Source organism: Macaca mulatta, chromosome 2 (genome assembly GCF_049350105.2).
Source record: "Macaca mulatta isolate MMU2019108-1 chromosome 2, T2T-MMU8v2.0, whole genome shotgun sequence".
NCBI classification, from domain to species: Eukaryota; Metazoa; Chordata; class Mammalia; order Primates; family Cercopithecidae; genus Macaca; species Macaca mulatta.
Genome location: NC_133407.1, coordinates 161423273 through 161445387, shown reverse-complemented (window position 1 = coordinate 161445387; position 22115 = coordinate 161423273). Strand labels below are relative to the sequence as shown.

General features: G+C 41.1%; 1 protein-coding gene across 1 annotated transcript; it reads left to right on the top strand.

The window, feature by feature from the left end:
• Nucleotides 1-4961: 4961 nt before the first annotated feature.
• CSTA (cystatin A) lies at nt 4962-21357 on the top strand. Its single transcript, NM_001258142.1, is given in 3 exon segments — nt 4962-5116; nt 17151-17252; nt 21129-21357. Coding segments are annotated over 3 exon segments (297 nt in total). The 5' UTR covers nt 4962-5050; the 3' UTR covers nt 21258-21357.
• Nucleotides 21358-22115: the final 758 nt, after the last annotated feature.

The following is a 22115-nucleotide window of genomic DNA, read 5'->3' as shown; positions in this document are numbered from 1 at the left end:
ACTAGGCAATTGTTTTTTAGATGACCTATTTGACCACAATTATAACATTTTCCCCCAAATATTCTAACTTGTCCTCCTAAAGCAACTCCTGTGATTGCTTGAGCCATAAGCATAGCTTTATGCATAGCTCCTCCAATTCCATCACAGGCTTTAACGTACTCTGATATTACGTCTGATCCTGCCGGGACCCTTCCTTTTAATGGCTTAATGGCTGATTGACAATCAGGATTGGCGTTTTCATATGCCATCAATTCCATTATGACTGTATGGGCATTCTCATCAGTAACTGACTTTTGAGCAGATCTTGAAGCCTTGCTACAAAATCAGGGTAAGGCTCTTTAGAGCCTTGTCTTATTGTATTGAAGGAGGGGCAGGTGGTTCCTGGGTCTTGGATTTTCTCCCAGGCCCTAAGGCAGATAGCCCTAATTTGCTCAATGGCCTCATTTGGCATTATTATTTGTTGACTAGCAGTGCTCCAATTTTGACCTATTCCTAATAGTTGATGTACATCTATGTTAATTGGAGGATTGGCAGTCCTATTTCTTAGGACCTGTTCTTGTGCCCCATCAATCCACCAAGTCTTAAATTGTAAAAATTGAGAGGGTGAGAGTGATGATTTTGCCAGAATCTCCCAATCATAAGGAATGAGTCTATGTTCACGAGCAATGGAATCTAATAATGTTCTCATGTAAGGACAGTTGGGTCCATACTGTTTTACTCCCTCTTTCATTTCTTTTAGCATTTTTATAGAAAAGGACTCATATCTGGCTTCAGCTATGGGAGGCTCTCCCTCTTGGGCCCCTTCTCCAGGTGGTCTTGATTCTGATATTAGTGGGAATTGCCACGCTTCAATAGCTCCTTGTTTTCTTGCCTCATCAATAATTTTATGTAATGCACCACTCTGTCCACTAGGCAGTGCTGTAGAATTACATCCCATGGTGGGCAGCTGAGGATTTAGCGCCCTGCCCTGTGGCGCTGGAAACATTCCTGGCTGTCCATATGGATTTTCTGGGGGCAGCCGATACTGAAGTTTGGCTGGCGGCCAGTATTGATAGGCTACTGGCGGCTGGGTCTTATTTTCTACCGGCTGATATTGTGGACACTGTATTTGGATTGGCATTGCCATGGCAGAGACTCTATCTTTTTCTATTTGATCTTCTTTTGGAGTTTGTACTTGTTTAACCTGCATTTGAGGTTGTAAAGTTACAGGCATCTGAGCTGCTGTAAGAGGAGTTGGCCATCGTGGTTTAGACTCTGATGGCTCTGCTAATTCTGGACCTTTTTCTTCTAATTTTAATGTTTCAGGATCTATCACCTCCTGTAATTGATTATCGCCAACATTTTGCATTGACCGAGCCATTACCGGCTTTGCTACACATTTACAATGTGAACTTTCTGTTCCTTTCCGGGATTCTATCCCTGCCTCTTTTTCACAATCTACTGCACAGCTTTCAGGGCCATTAGAAATTGAAATGCTATCTTCTTCTGTTTGAAACAGTTCTAAAGCTACTTTAATAATGACCCAATCATTCCATACTGTAAGTGGGATGATCTTACCTTCCCTACTTGCTTGTTTTAATTATTTGCCAATTTTTTCCCAGTCTTTTAGATCTAAAGTTCCCTGTTCCAGAAACCATGGGCAAAACTGTTCTATTGTTTGAAATAGCATAATTAGATTATTGGTAAGAGACTTTAACTCCCCCTCTTTTTAAGAGAATTTTAATAAAGCTGCGATAAGAGGCATATTTACTTTTAGTTTGCCCCATTGTTACCCTAGGTTCTTCCGAGCACAGCAGCTTACCGCAAGGCTGACTGTAGACATACTCGGGAGTCTCTCATCGACTTGTCCTCAATGACCACGCTCCAGCGTACCTTCACCTTAGAGAAAAGCACCCACGTCGGGCACCAGATGAAGGGGTGGCCTGCCCCTCCACACCTGTGGGCGTTTCTCGTTAGGTGGAATGAGAGACTTAAGAAAAGAAATGAGACACAGAGACAAAGTATAGAGAAAGAAAAAGTGGGCCCAGGGGACTGGCACTCAGCATACAGAGGACCCACGCGGGCACCAGTCTCTGAGTTCCCTCAGTATTTATTGATCATTACCTTTACCATCTTAGAAAAAGGGAAGTGGCAGGATAATAGGATCATCGTAGGGAGAAGGTCAACAGTAAGACATATGAATAAAGATCTCTGTGACATGAATAAGTTTAAGGAAAAGTGCTGTTCCTTGGTATGCATATGCAAACATCTCCATAAAACTTTTTAGTGCATAAAGAGCAACATTGCGGCTAGCACGTCCCACCTTCAGCCCTAAAGTGGTTTTCTCCTTTCTCAGTAAACAGAACATACAATCCGGTTTTACACCAAGATGTTCCATTGCCCAGGGATGGGCAGGAGACAGATGCTTTTCTCTATCTCAACTGTCAAGAGACCTTCTTTCCTCTTATGGACCTTTGGCAGTGTAGGTGTCCCTGGGTACTTGAGATTAAGAGAATGGTGATGACTTTTCACAAGCATACTGCCTTCAGGCACTTGTTTACCAAAGCCCAACCTGCACAGCCCAAAATCCGTTAAACCTTGAGTCACCACAGCACATGTCTCTTGCAAGGACAAGGTTGGGGGTAGGGTCACAGATTAACAGCATCTCAAATACAGAACAAAATGGAGTCTCTTATGTCTACTTCTTTCTATATAGACACAGTAACAGTCTGATCTCTTTTTCTTTTCCCCACAGTTACAGGAGGAATACAAAAAACAAAAGCAATATTTGCTTTGGGGAAGTTTTTACTTCTACAATAAATTATTGAGAATCAATAGGAAAGAGCTGAAAGTACAGGGCATAGACCCCAAAAAGAGAAGAGTAGACTTGCTTTTTATCATATCCCTTACCACTGGGGAGATTCAATAAGGATGGCCTGGACTAGGATGTAAGTGAACAACTAAAAATGGGCTGCAGGCTTGGAAAAATGTCAGGGGCCTGAATATGAAAGGACTTGACTTGGGGAGGTCACATGAAGATGAGTAGAACCAGTGGCCTATGAAAGCTGAGCCAAAATCTTCAGATGACCTGTGGCCTCTTGAGGGAGAACCTTGTCATCCACATTCGCTGTTCTTCTTAATCCACAGGGTAAAGGCATTCTGTGGAGAGATTACCTGTGTAGCGCCCCTTAGTTTAGCCCATAAGACACTCACCTAGCTCCAAAAATTTGCCAAGCAGCTACCAAACATGATTATAAAGAAACAAGCACCTCCCTGTATTGTGATATAGAACAATCTCCAAAATATATTGTTAGGAATAAAACAAAAAGTGTAATCATTTATATAGAATACCATTTTTATAAAAGAAAACCTATATAGATGTATATTTATCTATGTGTATGTGCATGTGTGTGTAGCCAATTATTATTATTATTATTTTTTTTTTTTTTTTTGAGACATACTATTGCTCTGTTGCCAGGCTGGAGTGCAGCGGCACAATCTTGGCTCACTGCAACCTCTGCCTCCCAGGTTCAAGCAGTTCTTCTGCCTCAGCCTCCCGAGCAGCTGGGACTACAGGTTCATGCCACCATGCCCAGCTAATTTTTGTATTTTTGGTAGAGATGGAGTTTCACCATGTTGGCCAGGATGGTCTCAATCTCTTGACCTTGTGATCCACCTGCCTCGGCCTCCCAAAGTGCTGGGATTACAGGCGTGAGCCACCGTGCCCAGCCTCCAATTATTTTTATATTTGTATGTGTATAGAATGTCTCTGAAGGATACAGAAGAAGTTGGTGCCAATAGTTGTCTCTGGAAAGTATTCACTCATTAAGTGAGTGAATAATTCCTTATATTGTACAGCCTGGTTCCTTTCAAACATTTTTATCTTGTGTATGTATTATATATTCCCAAAATTGAATAATATAATATACATAAATATTCAGACAACGTGGTCATTTTGCTTCTAGATAAGTTGCCTGCAGAAGCACTCACTTACGTACAAAAGGGGAAAAAATGCAACATTGTTTGTAAGAATGAAACACTAGAAACAACCAAAATCATCATCAGTAGGGAAATGAGTATATAAAATATGAACTAGTATATAGCAGTTAGATAGGTAGACTAAATAGATAGGTCTAGCATAAAGTAGCATATCGCGGTTAAAGGAAATGAACAGGATTGATCCATCTGTGGATTGATCTATGTGTATATCAACATGGAAAGGCTCAAAAACATGTTGAAGAGAAAAAGGAGCATAACATAGAATATATTTAGCATACAATTTAAGTGAAATTTTAAAAACACACCAAGTAAACGTATAAAAATGACCTGGAAGGATATCAATTCACAATGTACTTTGCTTCTGGACAGCAAGGTTGTGTGGAGTGTGGGGCTTCCTCCATATCTGTAATATTTTATTTCTTAAAAATAACTACCAAAATAAAAGATAGCAAGCAAACATGACAAAAAGGTTAAAAATTTTAACTCTGAGTGATAGAAATATAGATGTTTGTTATTTTATTCTTTGTGTTTTTTCTGTATGTTAAACATCTCCAGATATTTAAATAAGAGTAAAGAAGACACATCCAGCCCAGGTCCTCCAGATAGATCGGTTTGCTTTCTTTCTAAAGTCAAGTAAATTCTAAATTAACCTTGACATTATTAGTAAGTTTTGCTTTAAAAAAAATAAAATTTTGTGTTAGAAGTTTTAAAACATTTGGAAATTCTAGTTGTAGTTTCAGATTTCATAATTCAGATGATGCAACAGGATGGAACCATTGTCAAAGAGAATGCGGGGATGTTTGATGCTTGTTAGGACATGACTCCTATACTTGCCTGTTTGTTCATCCTCCAACCCCTCTTTCTTCCAAATTCCATGTAGCATATTCTGTCCAGGAAGCAAGAAGACTTGCTTGGAGGCATACTCATTTTCCCCATGCCTCTTTGCTATTTCTGGAAAATAAAGCATTCTATAGGCGGAGCTAGTGAATGCCTCTTTTAACACACGAGTCTCCACACTTCCCTATTCACTTTGGTTCCAGCATCCTGTCCAGCAAAGAAGCAATCAGCCAAAATGATACCTGGAGGCTTATCTGAGGCCAAACCCGCCACTCCAGAAATCCAGGAGATTGTTGATAAGGTGAGTTGATGCCATTCAGGAAAAAGTCTGAGCCAAAATCTTGATTCATAAGTTGTCCTGGTGGAAAGGATGTGGCTGAACATGAAAACTAGAAGTTTAGGATGTGTGTGACTTTGTTCAGGTTTCTTTACAACTAAGATGAAATAAGAGGTTTTCAGATGAAACCTCGAATAATCCCCAAACTGTGAGTGTGACCTTGAGCGAATCACATTTCTTCTCTGAACTTCATTTTCTCCATGTGTAAAAGAAGAATTTGTATTGTATCATCTCTAAAGCTCAATCCTAGATATGATTCTAGCATTACTAATTCAGTTTCTGATACAACTTTTCTAATCTCACCAAGTGAAGCCAACATGTAATTGAAGTGTAAGGTTATTAACAGTTTGATGAAGTAGTCTTGGAATGTACTGCAGGGAAATTTTTAAAAAATAGATTGAATGAAGAATAATATCGTAAAGGCAATCTATTTACAAATTTCATACACTTTTGCCCAAATATACAGTGTTTTAGTCTTTTCAGAGTTAAAGGGTGATTCAGCTAATGGAGAAGAGAAGTGATAGTCTAAAGTGACTCCAAAATGTCAGAGGCTGCCAAATTATATACGGAAAAATAGAACTCAATGTTGTTAGCGGATTGATATGTTTTTCTCTTTTTCTTTTTTGTTTTGTTTTTAAGAGATGGGGTCTCACTCTGTCACCCAGGCTGGAGTGCAATGGTGTGATCATGGCTCACTGTAGCCTCAACTTCTCCAGCTCAGGCGATCCTCCCCACTCAGCCTCCTGAGTAGCTGGGATTACAGACTCATGCCACCATGCCTGGCTGATTTTGGGGGTTTTATTTTGTTTTTAGAGATGGAGTTTCATTCTGTTGCCAGACAGGTCTTGAATTCCTGGGCTCAAGCCATCTACTCACCTAGGCTTCCCAAAGTATTGGGGTTACAGGTGTGAGCTACCACACCCGGCCCTGATACATTTTTCTAAGTGTTGTGTGATTAGCTATCATCTAGCTATGCAGTAAACATTTAGTTGCATATTTTATGAAGGAAAACATGTACAAATTACCATTTTAGGTTTTTAGTTTGTTACCTTATTTTCTTGTATTATTCCTTCTTGTTTTTTCTCTCTGAAACATCATTCCATGACAGCGTGGAACACAAGATCAGCTTTTGTGTGATTATAAGAGTTGGGATCCTGTATATTCAGGGAACTAGAAAGCTCTCTAAGGGGCCAGATGCCTAGAATCCCATCACTCATTCTTGGGGACTAATTATTTCTCTTTCAAGCGTTCTTTTTAAAAATAAATATCTTGGAGCTTTTTTTCTGGGAGATGATATTAAGTCAGTAATTTCTTCATGTGAATCCGCAGATCAGATCCATGTTCTCAAACTTGAATGTGCACATGAATCACCTGCAGGTCTTGATAAACCTTAGATTCTGATTCAGGTGGCCTGGGGGAGGTCTGAGGTTCTGCATTTCTACCAGACTCCCAAGTGCTGCTGCTGCTGCCACCCATGGCCTCACTTGCCTGCAGAATCAGAGATGTATGGCATCCTACAAGGCCAGGGGGAGATGGCGCTTTAAAAGCCAGGGTGCAGGCTGGGTGTGGTGGTTCATGCCTATAATCCCAGCACTTTGGGAGGCTGAGGCGGTTGGATCACGAGGTCAGGAGTTCGAGACCAGCCTTGCCAACATGGTGAAACCCCGTCTGTACTAAAACTACAAAAAGTAGCTGGGAGTGGTGGCAGGTGCCTGTAATCCCAGCTACTCAGGAGGCTGAGGCAGGAGAATTACTCAAGCCTGGGATGCAGAGGTTGCAGTGGGCTGAGATAGTGCCACTGCACTCCAGTCTGGGCAACAAAGCAAGACCCTGCCTCAAAAAAGAAAGTCAGGGTGCCAAAATAAAATTTGTCTATTTCATTTGAAAAATGAAGGTAACACCTCTTGCCCTACCGATGTCAGAGCTGTAAGGACTAAGTGAGAAAATGTGCATAAAAATAACTTGAAAATGAAAAACAAATGTGCATAGGTGAAGCATCACAATTGTTTGCTTCAAATTTGTGGCTGAAAGCATCCCTGACCCTAAAAAATCCCCCTGAGACTCTCTAAGGACCAGAGCTGTAGAAAGACAGGGAAAAATAAATTTGAAATAGAGACAGTACAGAAAATTTTAATGATTTTTAAAAAAATCTATCACTTGATTAGCAATAATTATTAATTTTTAAAATAAGAAGCTACCAGAGGGCCTTGCATTGTTAATAACACCTATCTGTGAGTCCCATTTTAAATTATAAAATTGATTTGAAAGTGTGTGTGTGGCAGAGAGGAAGCTGCTTCCCTTTGGCTCAAATGTCATCAGAGAGGTAGAATGAGAGATAAACATTAAGAACAGCTACCTCACCCCAGAAAGGAGCTTTGCAGTTTTAAAAAGCTTGACCTCCATTCAAACTCTGATTTCATCTTCATAACCCCTGGGGCAGGCAGGGAAGGTATTGTGTCTATCTTACAGATGATGAAACCAAGACTTAAAGAGATTAAGAGTCACTTAGTTAAGCTGGGCAAGGTGGCTCAAACCTGTAATCCCAGCACTTTGGGAGGCTGAGGCGGGCGGATCACAGGAGGTCAGGAGTTCAAGACCAGCCTGGCCAACATGGTGAAACTCTATCCCTATTGAAAATACAAAAATTAGGCAGCGTGGTGGCAGGTGCCTGTAATCCCAGCTACCCAGAGGCTGAGGCAGGAGAATCACTTGAACCTGGGAGGCGGAGGCTGCAGTGACCCAACATCGCAACATTGTACTCCAGCCTGGGCCACAGAACGAGACTCCGTCTCAAAAAAAAAAAAAAAAAAGAGTCACCTAGTTAAGAAGTTAGCTCACCCCCAGTGTCTCACTGCCTGCACTCTCCACCACACAGTGGCAGAACACAGAGGAGCTTTGTTAGGAAAGGGAAATATACTGAGTGGAGAGAGTGTGTTAAGTTTGTCTTCTCAGTGGAAGCACCAGCCTCAAATTTAAGTCAATATAGGAGGCCAAGGCAGGCGGATCACCTGAGGTCAGGAGCTCAAGACCAGCCTGGTCAACATAGCGAAACCCATCTCTACTAAAAATACAAAAATTAGCTGGGCATGGTGATGGGCGCCTGTAGTCCCCGCTACTCAGGAGGCTGAGGCAGGAGAATCGCTTGAACCCAGGAGGCGGAGGTTGGAGTGAGCCGAGATCGTGCCACTGCACTCCAGCCTGGATGACAGAACGAGACTCCATCTCAAAAAGTAAAAAAATTTTAAAATTTAAAAGTTAAAAAAAATTTTTTTTTAATCATTAGAGGGACAGGTGCGGTGGCTCACGGCTATAATCCCAGCACTTTAGGAGGCAGAGGCGGGCAGATTGCTTGATCTGGGGGATTCAAGGGCATCATGACAAAACTCTGTCTCTACCTCCTCGAAAATACAAAAAAAAAAAAAAAAAAAAATAGGCAGGTGGCACACACCTGTAGTCCCAGCTACTTGGGAGGCTTAGGTGAGACGATCACTTGCACCCAGGAAGTTGAGGATGCAGTGAGCCATGATCACGCCACCGCACTCCAGCCTGGCCAACAAAGTGAGACTTTGTCTAAAAAAAAAACATAAATAAATAAATATAGGAAATGAATATCAGTGAATCATTTCATGGTTGGTGCATTTCTTGTATATCTCCTAAGTGTCTAGCATTATGCTAATTATTATAGAAGCTACATAAGGGCTGTAAAATATGGCCCCTGGCTCTAGCAGTTTATACAGTAGTTGGGAAAAATCGAGATATCTGGAACAGTATATAAAACAATATCCAATTAAGTACTTTTTCATAATCATAGGTTTTGGACCAGAAAAGATGTTAGAGATTGCTGGTCAAACCTCCTTCCTTTCAGGTAAATAATTACTGTGAGGCAGTTCAGCTACTCCCGTGTTAAAGCCCGGATTATCACTTATCTGCCCTCTCTTGCAGGAGTGAGCCTTAGGGCACAATTTCCAGTTCAGTGTTAGAAGGTAGAGGAAGAGTTGGAAAACTCGTTGTAGTTTAGGAAGCACTTTCACATCATTTATATCATTTATGCCCCTACAAACAGCCCCAAGAGGCAAGTGTTATTACAACCACTTTATAGGTGAGAAACTTGAGTCAATTCCTTCTCCAAAATTACAGTAGGTCCCCATGCAGGAACAGGGAAAATGGGTAGGTGCTGGCAATTCAGGGACAATCTCCACTACCTGTCACTTACTTGCTAGTTTTACTTTTTGATTTTTGAATGTATTTCTGTTTTTTTCTTTTTTTTTGAGACGGAGTCGCTCTGTCGCCCAGGCTGGAGTGCAGTGGCTGGATCTCAGCTCACTGCAAGCTCCGCCTACCGGGTTCACGCCATTCTCCTGCCTCAGCCTCCCGAGTAGCTGGGACTACAGGTGCCCACCACCTCGCCCAGCTAGTTTTTTTTTGTTTTTTTTTTTTTTTTGTATTTTTTAGTAGAGACGGGGTTTCACCGTGTTAGCCAGGATGGTCTCGATCTCCTGACCTCGTGATCCGCCTGTCTCGGCCTCCCAAAGTGCTGGGATTACAGGCGTGAGCCACCGCGCCTGGCCCTGTATTTGTGTTTTTTAAAATCACCTGTTAAAGTGCAAGTATTCTCAGAGGAGCTGAAGTTTATCAGCTTTCCTTGGCCTTCTCAGAGAGCTTCTTAGTGGAAGGCCAACTGAAGAACCCCATTAGAAGGAGAGAAAGAAGAAAAAGACATCACACAGAGAAGGGAAGAGTATCAAAGACAAATGTTAACTGCATGGTCAAGGAATTTGATATCACAGTGAAAGAGGAATATTGGATGAGGGCAGAAAGAAAAGAAAGGCAAACAAAGGGGATGGCAATTGAGAAAACTTGAAAGTTTTCGAAGGCAGGAGAAATGAGTTTTCCCATTCTGAAAATAACAGAGACTGAACATGTCATTGTAGCATCATGTACTGAAGTACACTTGGAAGAAAACCCTCTTCCAAGATTCTCTGTATTAGCTGAGGTCATTGCTATACTCATCTTTCCTATTTGGGAAGACAAGTTGTCAGGATGGAAAACAACTGTGGTCTTTTCATTCAGAAAACATTGGTTAGGTAGACAGAACTGTGTGAACTGCTATGGGGGTAGCAGGGACATAAAATAGTGCCTGCCCTTGTGGAAATTTATAAAATAGAATGGATCTAAGAGGGACACATCCCAGAAAGACAGAGCCATACATAATCCCATTCATGAAAAGCCACAATCTGTATAATGAAGAACCAAATAAATGAATGGCCCAACAGCAAAAGCCTCCAGATCATTATTGCTGATTCATTATCTATATAATATGTTAATGAGCGTTTGATGAGAATTCTGAGCATGTTTATGAGAAGGAAAGAAATGTTATTTAATTATTTTAGAAGGGTTATACATGCAATGTGCATGCACACAATGAACACACATACACACACACACACACACACACACACACATACACACGCTCCCCTTAGTCATAAACCTAATTGCTAAATACTATTCCTGGCTAACACACAGAGCATGATTTTTGTCGGTCAGGACACCACACAAACACCTCATCTGCATACCATCCTGGGCACACCCTGGAACTTAGTATGTCATGGCTCTAACCCCATCCACAAATTTGCATTCCCCTCTCTGACCACAGCCTCCTCATTAGTCGCCTCTCCCACTGTCCCACACCCAAAGAACCTGCCATTCAGCCACACCAGAATCCTTCAGGCACCTACCTTCCCATCTTCATGATAACACACCCAGGCCCACTCAGTCTCTCATCCAGCCTGGACCCCATGACAGGAGGATAGCTTCAGATACTCCTCCACTCATGATGATTTCCTTGACCCTGGGAGCTCCTAGCTTTCTAATTCTCAATTAAAGGTCACGCCCACTGCCACCACTTTCTATGCAGCTACTACTGTTCCAGAATCAAAGAACTTTGCCAAAGCGAGGTGCAGAACCACAGAAAACTCACCCATTACAAACCTGTGGATTAATGCTGAACAACCTGGACAGGACCCAGGAATGCCAGAACATACTTTCAGTCATATTTGTTGGTCTTTTTCTAGAAACCCCACAAATGTAAATCTCTCTTCAGTTCCTCAATCCCTCCCACCACCATGTTCCCTCCAGCAGGATGTCTCAGTTCCTACTCTTCTTACACCAGCCGTCCCCAGCCTTTTTGGCACCTTTGTGGAAGGCAATTTTTCCACAGATGTGGTGGAGGGGATAGTTTTGGGATGACGCTCTTCCACCTCAGATCATCAGGCATTATATTCTCATAAGGAGCACGCAACCTTGATCCCTTGCATGCAGTTCACAATAGGGTTCCCACTCCTGTGAAAATCTAATGCCGCCTGCTAATCTGACAGGAGGCGGAGCTCAGGCCATAATCCTCACTGGCCCACTGCTCCCCTCCTGCTGTGCAGCCCGATTCCTAACAGGCCGTGGATGGGTACCGGTCTGCAGCCCAGGGGTTGGGGACTCCTGTCTTAGGAGATTGCAGGCCTCTGGTAAGAAAACGCCCCAGCTGACCCTATCTCTTGCTGGATCTCATTCCTCCCTAGACTCTGTTCTTCTCTCTTCAGCCAGCCCTTCCTCTCTTAGCCAGGTGACTTCATGTCTTGCATCCTCAATGCCTTGTCCCATACTTTCTTCTTCCTTCAAAACATACTTAGACAACAAATGTCCACAAGTCACATCTTACTGGCCCTATTGTCCTTTCATGTTACTATTCAAACTCTCCTTCCTTACTCTGTAAAACTCCTCCAAATGTAATTCATAAACTTTGCCACCAATATTTTTCTATCCATTTTCTCTAAAATTAGGCACAGTCCTATTGTTTCTGTAGAATGACTACAGATTAGGGGAAAGTCCTGGGTGTCGGGTGCCTCATGGCTAAAATCCTCAGATCTCAGAGAATAAACACCTCACTAAGATTCATGCTCGGTAACAATGAGAAATGCTTGAAGAACTCTGGGGTAAATGCATCCTACCAGGTGCTCCTCCCTGGTAGCCTCCTGCCCTGGCTGGAGACCAAGTGACAAACCTCCTCTGTATTCCTTCAGCTCCCGTCACCATCACGCATGGCAGACTGAGAAAGGTGAAGGCCAACTGCATTCAGCAGGAGATGTGTCCATTCACCACCAGTCTCCCACCACCGTTCCCAGCTGGCCTGCATCCTCCTAGTGCCCATCCTGGGGAGTCTTTCAGTGTCAGGCTACCTTCTGAGACTTAAGGTTTCACTGACAAGCTCCCCTACTCTGCCCCTTTCCCTGCTCCTCCGCTCAAATCTCATCACTCAGGTCCATGTCGTCATCTAACATTAAACCATGCAAATCTATTTTACTGGGAAGAGGGAGGGAGGCTGCAGGTTACAAGTAGAGTGAACCAGAAATCAAGGTCCACAGTCTGACATGTGCCAGAGCACTTCAAGAAACAAACCAGATCTTTTAAATCCCCCCTCTCATGGAAAATTCTGCATTTGTGGATTATACAGATATGATGGAAAGGTTAAAGATTTAGATATATTTCTAGGACAGATAGAAATGAATACTTGGGGCCAGGCATGGTGGCTCACCCCTGTAATCGCAGCACTTTGGGAGGCCAAGGCAAGTGGATCACCTGAGACCAGGAGTTCGAGACCAGCCTGGCAAACATGATGAAATTCGGTCTCTCCAAAAATATAAAAAATTAGCTGGGAATGGTGGCAGACACCTGTAGTCCCAGCTATTCAGGAGGCTGAGGCAGGAGAACTGCTTAAACCCAGGAGGGAGAGGTTGTAGTGAGTCAAGATCATGCCACTACACTCCAGCCTAGGTGACAGAGCAAGACTCCATGAAAGAGAGAGAAAGAGAGAGAGAGAGAGAGAAAGAAAGAAAGAAAGAAAGAAAGAAAGAAAGAAAGAAAGAAAGAAAGAAAGAAAGAAAGAAAGAAAGAAAGAAAAAGAGAAAGAGAAAGAGAGGGAGTGAGGAAGGAAGGAAGGAAGCAGGGAAGGAAGGAAGGAATGAAGTAAGGGAGGGAGAGAGGGAGGGAGGAAGGAAGGAAAAGAAAGGAAAGAAAAGAAAGAAAGAGAGAGAAAGAAAGAAAGAAAGAAAGAAAAGAAAAGAAAAGAAAAGAAAAGAGAAAAGAAAAGAAGAGAAAAGAAGAGAAAAGAAAAGAAGAGAAAAGAAAAAAGAAAAGAGAAGAAAGACTGGCTGGCTTAGGATATGTGCTTTAAAAAAACATGACTGAAAAGCAGAAGGAACACAAATCAGATATATAAGTTATCAGGCAAGGACTTTAAAATAACTATGATTAATATTTTTTCAACTTTAAGCAGTCATGCTCAACTCATGGCCTCAGATTCCTCATTCATAAAATGAGGTTTAAATGGACACTTTGGCGGTTAGTGTAGAGATTAGCCCTTTCAAACTCAGCTCCTAATTTGACTGGTGTCCAATGCTGGCCACCCCTCCTTTGGAATCTCGAAAGGCTTTGAAAAGGGACCCTAAGACAGTAACCCGTTTCCTTACTCTGCTTCTCCGTGCACCCTTTCTCCGCTCTCCTGCCCCTAGCTCTTCCCACTTCTGGTTTGTTCTCACTATTTGTCTTCTCCCTTTCTCCACTTTGAAATTTCGTTTCCATCTCAACAGAGCAGTCACATTTTTCCCATCTATTCTCAAGGTTACAGGAGAACTGAGTGGAGTGTTTGGCCTTTCAGAAGTGGTCTGACAGCTCACAGTTTGCATATGTCTACATCTTTGAAAACAGTTCTGGTACTCAAACTGAAGCATCAGTAGTAAGGGATTCAAAACATCTGCCCAGGGAGGATTGTTTGAGTCCAGGAGTTCGAGGCTGTGGTGAACTATGATCATGCCACTGCACTCCAGCCCGGGTGAGGGGGAGATCCTGTCTCTTAAATTTAAAAACAAAAAACAAAAAACAACTGCCCACTGATGGGAAAGACGAAGGACTGCCTTGGGAAAATTCTAGATGCATTGGAGGCCTGATTGAAGTTGTATGGACATGAAATGCTTTCATGAAGGGCATAAAGGCAAGTTCTCAATAAACAAGGTATATTCAATACACAGAGTTATATCTTTTTTCCTCCAAAGGATAGAAAAGAATTGAGGTTGAAGGACAAAGCCACAGATATAAAGACAACAGGAGATAGGCAAGTACCACCTCAGAAATAGCAATAAAATTTTGGAAGTTGGAAAACAGATGAACAATGGAAAATGCTGAGCAGTCTAAACAGAAGCTAAGCCCACAGAGGGGAAAGTCTAAGCCAGAAGCAAGCAGATTTACCTGCAGAACGTCACAAAGGCGCAGGCATGAACACCACAAAAAACTCGTAGCCAGGAGTGAGGCCTGGGACCAAAAGCAAGAGGACTGATCTGTATGAGGGACAGTGAGACCTCCCCGAGTTCCTTCTCCCTCACTGTCCTCCACCCTGGCAGAAGAGGAGCTTTACACTTAGCAGGAACTGAGTCAAGAGCTCATAGTAGACTCTTGCCTATCAGGCCCAGCTGAGAGTGGGAATGAAGTACTGTACAGAAAGCTGATGGGTTCAGTAAAAATTTACATATTAAATTTGGGACTCTGTCTCCCTTCTCATGTTTGGTTCGGGAATGCTGACATTTAAACCCAACCCATATCCCTCCATGGTAGACAGAATGATGGCCCTCCAAAGATGTCCATGTCCTAATCCCTGGAACCTGTGACTAGGTTCCTTTACACAGCAAAAGAGACTTTGCAGGTGTGATTAAATTAAGGCTCTTGAGATGGAGAGGTTATCCTGGATTATCCAGGTAAGCCCATGCAACCACAGGGTCTTTATTAGAACTATACCCAAATACTGCACTCTAATTAGTATATTGTTTTCCACAGGGGTATAGGTCAGCAATTCTGAAATTATTTTATGTATACGCTAGAACTGAACAAATAGGCAAATACATTGCAAATAATAAGAACCAGGATTCTTCCTCAGCGTTTGAGAAAGGAGTTATAATAAGGAAACGGGAAAAGCTAAATAAGTCCTGTGGTATTTGATTTTTAAAATTTTATCTATTTATTTATTTATTTTATTTTATTTTATTTTATTTATTTTTTTTTTTTTTGAGGCGGAGTTTCACTCTTGTTGCCCAGGCAGGAGTGCAATGGTGTGATCTCATCTCACTGCAACCTCCGCCTCCCAGGTTCAAGCGATTCTCCTGCTTCAGCCTCCTGAGTAGCTGGAATTATAGACACCCAACACTGTGCCCGGCTCATTTTTGTATTTTTAGTAGAGAAGGGATTTTATCATGTTGGTCAGGCTGGTCTCAAACTCCTGACCTCAAGTGATCCACCCACCTCGGCCTCCCAAAGAGCTGGGATTACAGGCATGAGCCACCACGCCCGGCCGTGGTATTTGATTTTAATCAGAGGAAAAAATATATATATGTGTGTGTGTGTGTGTATATACATATACATATACACACACACACACACATATATACACATATATATATACACACATGCACATACACACACATACCCATACACACACATATAAAATGACACACACATAAATGTGTGTATATGCACACACATACAAATGAGTAAAGATGTGTGCACATGTGTGTGAGTACACATATTATTTTGTAGCCCTTTCCATTGAGTGGGCCTAGAAGCAATGACATCTAGTAACAAGAGACACAGCACCCAAATCTTGGGTCTTAAATACCATTCTCCAATAAAAGGAGTGGGGACTCCTTGGAGAAATAGTTGATTCCAGCGAGGAGGCAAGGAAACTTCAAGATAAACCTGGAACATCTGACTCTACTTGTGTAGAGTCAGAAAGTTAGGAAGTGCTTATAAAATGATAGAGGTGTGTTGAAAGGACACGGGCATCAGGTGAAGGAGCTCCCAATGGCCAAATCTAGGACATTTGAGTAACAAAATAAAGAGTAATGAATTGTAATCCACAGAGTAAAATAAATATCCATGAGTCATATTAACATAAAATAAGTAATTGACTACATGAAGAGAAGAGAACAGCTCTTCCTTACAGTAGAATTGCAAATAATAAATGTACAAGAAATTACTTTTTAAATTACCATTTGGCCAATACCACAATTAATCATTGTTGTGGGCAAGAACCGTCAATGGATGCTAAAATTCATGAATGCAAGTACAGCGAGAAACAAGACTCCTCACAAGACACTAACTAATTACAAAGGGAAAAAAATGGTAACTTTACAGTGGAGAAACCTGGCAGACATCCTAAGTGATCAAAATTAACATCACCAGTAATGAAATGTAGCTCCTGATAGGATGCACTTAAGCACAACATCACTTTTGTGCTATCCTTACAAAAATGTGTAATACTAACATAAGAGGAGATCACACAAACCTAAACTGAGGGACATTCTACCATTTAACAGGCCAGTATTCTTCAAAAACATCAAGGTTGTGAACAACAAAGGAATGAACCCAGATTGGAGCAGAAAAGAGACATTTTCAGGATAACTGGCAAAATTCTGATAAGGTTTAGAGACTACTTAATAGTGATATACCATGTTAATTTCCTGATTTTGGTGATTATACTATGTTATGTAAAATGGCAAAATTAGGGGAACTGTAAATGATATAAGAGAATTCATTATACTAATTTTACAACTTTTAAGTCTGAAATTATTTTAAAATAATGTTTTAATCAAGTAGTAATTATTGCTCTACTGATTTTTGTTAATCAAAGATATATATAACTCTTAGAGTTTAACAGTCAAAATGCTCCTATATTGCATTACCACACTGAGTTTATGTGAATTCAGCCTAAAGCAACAAAATTTGATGTTTTAACCTATGTAATTGTATTAAAATAGGTGTTTTCTATTGAAATAATAAAAATAGCTCATAGATTTCATTACCATCTTTGAAGACTTTTAGGAGGATGAGGTTCCCAGATGTGTACGTCACATAGATGGAGTCTAATATAGCTTTGATTATTTGTTTCCTCTTTTCTTTTCTTTAGGTTAAACCACAGCTTGAAGAAAAAACAAATCAGAGTTATGAAAAATTGGAAGCTGTGGAGTATAAAACTCAAGTCGTTGCTGGAATAAATTACTACATTAAGGTTAGAGTTCAGTACCTACTTTAGCGCCAAAAGATCTATTTCTCATTTTATGTAAAATGTTCCCTGATTTCCCTACCATATAATTGCTTCCTTACAGTTGTCCTAAATTAAGATGCCTAGCATGATTCCTTCCAAGTGGTAGACTCTCAAATTTGGTAAATGATGTGATGCCATTTTTTTTCTTGTGAATTCAGAAAGCTTTATTACATTGATTCTTGATTTCTGGAAATTGTATAGAAAAAGATTTCAGAACAGTTCAGGGCATGCTGGATTTGTGGCTGTGCTGCTTCTTAGGTAAGGAGGGAGGATCACGTCTCATCTGCCTGAAGGCGTGGGGCTGGACCACATGGTATCTTGAAGCCGATTCCACCTCAAAGCTGTATGATTCTATATGTCTAAATTAAATAAATTAAAGTAACGACTCAAATCATTAGCTGGGAAAATAATTTAAACCTTTTTTGTCCTTTAAATAAGCATTTTGATTAATATAATGTAAATATTATTTTGTAATTCAAATTAGTAGATTTAACTTATGGCACTCTAGGTATAGTTTAAAGCAGTGGAGTAGTTAAAATAGTTTAAAAGTTAATTATATAGCTCTGTCAGAAAATTACACGATGCATTGATCCAGTTCTAATTGAAGTTACCAAGATGAAACCAACTGAACAAGTCAACCATGAATATTTAAGAGCCATTTTTGTCCTTATGTATTAAGAAGATGATAATTCTGATTTTAAAAATAAAAACAAATATTAAAGTATGTTTACTTAATCTTTACTTAACCATTCGACCAGGGCACAGTGTGGCTTATTTCTCTTTAACAAACAATTCAATTAAAATATAAACATTTTAAAAGACGTTTTCAGCAAAAAATAAACATAAGTAAGTGGAGCTAGTCAGCTTAGCATAAGAAAGTTTCAGTACCGAGCTATGTATATGGATCAGCCCTGTTCTGCCAAATGTGAGCTCCTAGTAAAGACCAGGTCACATGTCACAGGGAGCTTTGACCAGGTCACGGGGAGACACATGTCACAGAGGACCCTGCTGTATCCTCAGAAAACAATGGCACCATTTCCTCCATTTTCAATCTGATTTCTTCATGGCTGGAAAAGAACGTTTTCCTGTTAAAAATGATTATGTGCAAAGATAGGAAGCATTCCATCAACATTAGAATATTTATTTTAATAATTTATGATTAATTCAAATGCATACATTTCACGTTACCACATATTACATTTCACATATTACCGCATATTACCAGCTCACATGTCTCTTCAACATTTCATCAGACAATTATCTTGAAAATTTCTTCTCTTGACCACCCTTTTGCCCTCTCTTAATCAGTCTCTCTCTCTCTCTCTCCTTCTCTCTGTCTCTGTCTCTTTCTCTCTCTGTCTCTCTCATCTTTTCTTCTTTCTGCTATCGAATTTTTCCTATTGGATCTCAGCCACTGATCCTAGTTCCCTTTTACTTCCTGGTAGTCTGGCTGTTGATCCCTTTGCTCTGAGCCACTCTAGATTTAAGGTCTTGCCAGTGACGAGACCTTCTCTATGTATTTCAGGTACCTATCAAGAGGCAGGTGGTACAATGGAAGGACCACAGGCTTAGGTGTCAGAGTGTCCTGGGTTTGAACCCTTGAAGCTCCTCCTCCTCTCTGAGCCTTCATTCCCTTATCTGCACAATGAGGGTAATAATCTGCTTCGCAGGGTGTTGTGAGGAATATATAAGCTGGAAATTTATTGAGCACTTACAATTCACCATGCACTAGTCTAAGAACAGGGCTTGTATTATCTCATTTAATCCTCACAACAAATCTATGAGATAAGTACAATCACTTCTCTTGGGTTACCAATGAAAAAATTGAGCTCCAGGGTGGTGAAGAGACTAAAAAGGTCATACAACTATAAGATCTGAGTCAGGATTTGAGCCCAGATAGACTGAGCTTAACTACTGGCTGTGCTGCCTCTAATATAAAGCACAAAATAAGAGCTTTTAAAAGGTTACACTGGCCTGGTGTGGTGGCTCACGTCTGTAATCCCAACACTATGGGAGACCAAGGCGGGAGTATAGCTTGAAGCCAGGAGTTTGAGATCAGCCTGGGCAACATAGCGAGACCTTGTCTCTACAAAGAAAATGTTTTAATTACCTAGGCATGGTGATGCACATCAGTAGTCCTAGCTACTTGGGAAGATGAGGTAGAAGGATCACTTGAGCCAAGGAGTTTGACATTGCAGTGAGCTGAGATCGCACCACTGCACTGCAGCCCAGGCAACAGAGCGAGGCCTCATTCCCCCATCAGTACCCTCCAAAGAGGTTACATTGTAGAGTGAAAAGAATGTAGATGCTAGAGCCTAACAGATCTGGGTTTGAATATTGGCTGTGCCACTTATTAGCTGAGAAATTTATGGAAAATCACTTAATCTCTCTTACTCTGCTTCCACATCTGTAAAATTTCATTGCTCCACCTTTCTTCAGGCCTATAATATAAGTTAATATAATCATTTATATAAAATGTTCATCATAGTGTCTGGCTAACAGTAAACATTTGATATATGGCATTTGTTAAAATTAGGATAGGAAGTGACATCAGAAGCACAATAAATATTTTTATAAGACAAAGCATTTATTGTCTCAAGCAAGAACCAAAGTAAAAATTCTTACCATAATTTTCCAGGTCTCAGATTCATGTCCAAACTACTGCTTCTGCTTCAACCTTCATACCAATGACTTCCTAGCAAAACCCCTTAGCTTTTTTTTTTTTCTTTTTTGAGACAGAGTTTCACTCTGTCGCTCAGGCTGGAGTGCAGTGGCACAATCTCGGCTCTCTGCGACCTCCATCTCCCAGATTCAAGCGATTCTCCTGCTTCAGCCTCCCAGGTAGCTGGGATTACAGGTGTGCACCACCATGCCCAGCTAATTTTGTATTTTTAGTTTTCACCATGTTGGCCAGGTTTGTCTCAAACTCCTGACCTCAGGTGATCCACCCGCCTCGGCCTCCCAAAGTGCTGGAATTATAGGCGTGAGCCACAGTGCCCGACCCCTTCACTCTAGAAGGGAGGGTGTCTGCCCCCTGGGTTCTGCTCAATCTTACCAGTGGGCGTTTATAAAGTAGGTTCTGATATAGGTATATGAACCCTGCATCCCAAATTTTCTAGGGCAATTCTGATTTTCTTTTCCCTTATCAGACTGTATGGCAAATAAAGTGTCCCAAGTTGGGAGTCAGAAAACAGCATCACCAAAAATATAGGCTGTCACTGGTTTTCTTGCTCCATGCATCTTTGAAAATAAAATGCTGTCCTTTGTGCCCAGATTATACTAAAAAAAATAACAAAATAAACCTAGGACTTATGCCTCTTGCCATGCCATTAGTCTACAATTTTTTTTTTTTTTTTTTTTAGGCAGAGTCTTGCTGTATCACTCAGGCTGGAGTGCAGCAGCGCAATCTCGGCTCACTGCAACCTTCTCCTCCTGGGTTCAAGTGATTTTCCTGCCTCAGTCTCCCGAGTAGCTGGGATTACAGGCATGCACCACCATGCCTGGCTAATTTTTTGTATTTTTAGTAGAGACGGGGTTTCACCATGCTGGCCAGGCTGGTCTCGAACTCCTGACCTCGTGATCCACCTGCCTCAGCCTCCCAAAGTACTAGGATTACAGGTGGGAGCCACGGCGCCCAGCCTACTCTACTCTTTCTCTCCTAAAATAAGGTGGTGGATTTATGAATACAAAGAGTCTAAGAATGGGTGGACTAGGTCTAGCAATGCTATTCCTCAGCAGCTTTTTGGACAGAAGTCTTTATAGATCTGTAGCTCTCTCACTTGATGTAGACCCATTTGAATAAATCTCCTTTTGCTTTCTCTTTTTTTTAATACTTTTCAGGTACGAGCAGGTGATAATCATTATATGCACTTGAAAGTATTCAAAAGTCTTCCCGGACAAAATGAGGACTTGGTACTTACTGGATACCAGGCTGACAAAAACAAGGACGATGAGCTGACGGGTTTTTAGCAGCATGTTTCCAAAGTGTTCTGACTCCTTCCACTGGCTACTGAGTCATGATCCTTGCTGATAAATAAAACCATCAATAAAGAAGCATTCTTTTCCAAAGAAATTATTTCTTCAATTATTTCTCATTTATTGTATTAAGTAGAAATTACCTTTTCTTTCTCAAAATCAGTGCTACTGCTTTAGAGTATAAATTCCATATAAATTGATGGCATTTGGAAATCTTATAAAAACTAGTTAAGCCTAATGCAATTGGCTAAAGGATAGTACCACACTCACCCCCAACATAGGCAGGCCGGATCATGGACTATCAGTTCATCAGCCTCCTTGTTCCCTGTGGCTGCTGATAACCCAGTATTCCATCTCTACCCTCATATTTTAAAATTAAATCAAGCATTTTACAAAGTGTGTGTATGTGTGTGTGTGTGTGTATATATATATAAAAAATATATATATATATATTTTGAGATGGAGTCTTATTCTGTCACCCAGGCTGGAGTGCAATGGTGCAATCTCGGCTCACTGCAACCTCTGCCTCCTGGGTTCAAGCGATTCTCCCATCTCAGCCTCCCAAGTAGCTGGGATTACAGGTGCCCACCACCGCACCTGGCTAATTTTTGTATTTTTAGTAGAGACAGGGTTTTGCCATGTTGGCCAGGCTGGTTTCGAACTCCTGACCCTAGGTGATCTGCCCACCTCAGCCTCCCAAAGTGCTGGGATTACAGGCGTGAGCCACCATGCCTGGCCTATATTTTTATTCTGAAACAAACTTAAACATAGAGAAAAGTTGCAAAAAAAAAATAAATAAATAAAAACCAAAACAAAAACTTTTTTTTCCTGGACATTTGAGACTTAAGTTAC